Source organism: Triticum aestivum, chromosome 7D, assembly GCF_018294505.1.
Source record: "Triticum aestivum cultivar Chinese Spring chromosome 7D, IWGSC CS RefSeq v2.1, whole genome shotgun sequence".
In the NCBI taxonomy this organism is placed as follows: Eukaryota; Viridiplantae; Streptophyta; class Magnoliopsida; order Poales; family Poaceae; genus Triticum; species Triticum aestivum.
The window spans coordinates 531,600,191-531,602,985 of NC_057814.1; the positions used below are offsets into that span (position 1 = coordinate 531,600,191).

The window sequence follows — 2,795 nt, forward strand, 5'->3', positions numbered from 1 at the left end:
GTATTGTGGATGTTGATATTTTTTCTTATAAAGTTAGTCAAACTCTACAAAGTTTGACTTAGACCAAATTTTATATGCAGACTAAAAAGAAACAGAGGAATTAATGAAATTTTAATCGATAATTTTGTAGATCTGCTTGCGCTGCGCTTGTCATCTGATTTCGACATCGGCCGGCCGGCTGATGGTTCACGGGTGTTTGTATGTTTGCTCTAGGAAGTTGTTTTTCTGCAACTAGTCAGCTGGAGCTCCTCGGATGGCCGGCCGATTACAAGAATTTGTACACGCAATTTCACAAATCGACACTTTTTCCATCAACATATCCTTTGTCTTTCTGGTTGGATCGTACAACATGTCACTTCAGTGTGCAAATCATTGGTCGATTGCCCTGAGCTAGCTAGCTTTCCAGAAAAAGGCCAATCGGTCAGTATCAGATCGATGACCATACTGCCCCGGCCACACAGTTTTGATCACCTATAAATACCCTCCAGATCAGTGCCATATACTCACTCACTGTCACAAAGCTAAAGCAAACTTGAGCTAGCACAGCTACATCACCGGCCCACTCACGAACTAGAGCAAGCAATGGCGGCATCCAGGACGAGCAGCATGGCCGTAGCAATGGTGGCGGTCGTGGCCGTGCTCCTGTGCGCGGGCGTGCGGCCGGCGGAGGCGTGCAACGGCCACCCGTGCCCGTCGCCGGCGGGCAATTGCCCCGTGAACGCGGTGAAGCTGGCGGTGTGCGCGGACGTGCTGGACGGGCTGATCCACGTGGTGGTGGGGCAGTCGCCGCCCAAGCAGCCGTGCTGCTCCCTCATCTCCGGCCTGGTGGACCTGGACGCCGCCGCCTGCGTCTGCCTCGCCATCAACGCCAACGTCCTCGGCATCAACCTCGACGTCGACGTTGACCTCACGCTGCTGCTCAACTACTGCGGATGCAAGGTGCCCAAGCGCTTCCGCTGCGCCTGATCCATCCATCCATCCATCGAGGCATCAGCCATCGTGCATGCATGCGTCTGCATGTGCGTGTACGTGTCAGGACGTGTGTTTTGGTTATCAACATCTGTAATTCCCAGCTTGTGCACGTTGTAAAAGCAACATTTTCCTCGAATAAAAATCACTGTATCTTGTACGTATATTTTATGGTCACGGTCAGTTTATTCGCAGTCTCTGGAAGCATGCATGCACGTTTAATTATAGGCCGAGCGCCTGACAGTAGCCCCAGAGCGTCTCCGCGGACCTGCGGAGGGTGCTCTCTTCGTGGCCGGTGAGCTCCAGCTCCGCGGCGACCCCGAGCACGCCGCGGCGCCCGAGCCTGGCCGGGAGGCTAAGGAAGACCTCGTGGGCATCGCCGGGGACGAACCCCTTGGCGAGCACCGACACCGGGTAGACGCGCCGCTGGTCGCGGAGGAGCGACCGGGCGAGGCTGGCCACCGAGTAGCCGATGGCCCACGACGTGTACCCCTTGAGCCCGATCACCTCGCGCGCGCCGCCCACCACTGCCCGCCGGATCCCCTCCAGGGCCTCCGCGTCGAACGACGAGTGGGTCTTCTGGAGGTAGCTCAGCACCGGCATGCCGCCGACGCGGACGCTCGACCACAGCGCCAGCGCGCCGTCTCCGTGCGCGCCGACCATGTACGCCTGCACGTCCTGCGCGCCCACGCCGAGGTGCTCGGCCAGGAGGCACCGGAGCCTGGCGGAGTCGAGGTCCGTGCCGGAACCGATCACGCGGCTGGACGGGAACCCCGACAGCTTCCACGCCGCGTACGCCAGCACGTCCACCGGGTTCGACACCACCACCAGCAGCGACTCCGGCGACCCCTCCGCCACGGCCGGCACGACCTCCCTCAGCAGCGCCACGTTCCTCCTCAGCTGGTCCATCCGTGACGCCGCCGTCGTCTCCCTGGGCACCGTGATGATGACCAGGTCGGAGCCCCTGGTGAGCGCGAGGACGTCGGTGCCGGCGACGATGCGGAAGCGCGGGAGAAACGCCGCGGCGTGCTGCAGGTCCAGCATCTCGCCGCGGACCCTGTCGGCCTCGGCGTCCACGAGCGCGATCTCGTCGGCGAGGCCCTGCGTGAGGATGGTCTGCGCGATGGCCATGCCCACGTTGCCCGCGCCGATGACAGAGACCTTGGTGAGCCGCTCACACGGCTGCAGCGGGGTCATTTCCCCGTCGTGGCCGGACGACGGAACCTGCCGGAAGAAGCCCGCGCCCTTGTCGACGTCGAAGCCGAGCTCGGACAGCGAGGACGCCTCCTTCATCAGGCTCATGATATTGTGCTTGCTCGAGCAGTTGGGTTTGGAACTTTGGGTGCAATGCATGGTACGTACGTAGCTGAGAGCTCTCCTACTTATACTTGTACCACAGTAAGTAGTGGGCAAAAAGGAGGGGTTGCTGCGAGGCCTATCTCTCTAGATCATAAGTGTATCTGTTTTTCTCCGTCTTCTTTTTGTCTGTCGGGAAAGCGAGCCTAGGAAAGAAACCGAAGTCTATGTTGACGGAAATAAATAATCTAAGCTGATGTCCACTCTGTTTGTGATTTATTTTGTCCTAGTATTTTTTGTTTCTTGTTGCTGCATTATGTATTTGTGGGAGCTTAGGGTGCGTTTGGATTCAAAGTATTTTTGCAGTTTTCTGAAAATACTGTGGTTTCTGAAATAACTTTGGTACGTATTAAATACTTTGGGTTGTTTGGATAAAACAAATACTGTAGTTTCCCATACCAAGGTATCTATCATACTGTGGCTTTTTTGCTGTATTTAAGAAAGAGGTCAGGACCTCTTTTTTATAAACT

The 2,795-nt window shown here is 56.9% G+C and overlaps 2 protein-coding genes across 2 annotated transcripts; one reads left to right on the top strand and one right to left on the bottom strand.

Annotated features, from left to right (window-relative positions):
- Window positions 1-552: 552 nt before the first annotated feature.
- On the top strand, window positions 553-1,074 carry LOC123169543 (pEARLI1-like lipid transfer protein 2). Its single transcript, XM_044587412.1, has one exon. The coding sequence runs from the start codon at window positions 583-585 to the stop codon at window positions 964-966; it is 384 nt and encodes a 127-aa protein (XP_044443347.1). The 5' UTR covers window positions 553-582; the 3' UTR covers window positions 967-1,074.
- Window positions 1,075-1,191: 117 nt separating this feature from the next.
- Window positions 1,192-2,271, bottom strand: LOC123163946 (L-lactate dehydrogenase B-like). The gene has a single exon (XM_044581351.1). The coding sequence runs from the start codon at window positions 2,269-2,271 to the stop codon at window positions 1,192-1,194; it is 1,080 nt and encodes a 359-aa protein (XP_044437286.1).
- Between the last annotated feature and the right edge of the window lie 524 nt (window positions 2,272-2,795).

Bases quoted from the DNA above. Each gene is read 5' to 3' on its own strand.
- LOC123169543 (XM_044587412.1), top strand. From the start codon at position 583: ATGGCGGCATCCAGGACGAGCAGCATGGCCGTAGCAATGGTGGCGGTC.
- LOC123163946 (XM_044581351.1), bottom strand. From the start codon at position 2,271: ATGAGCCTGATGAAGGAGGCGTCCTCGCTGTCCGAGCTCGGCTTCGAC.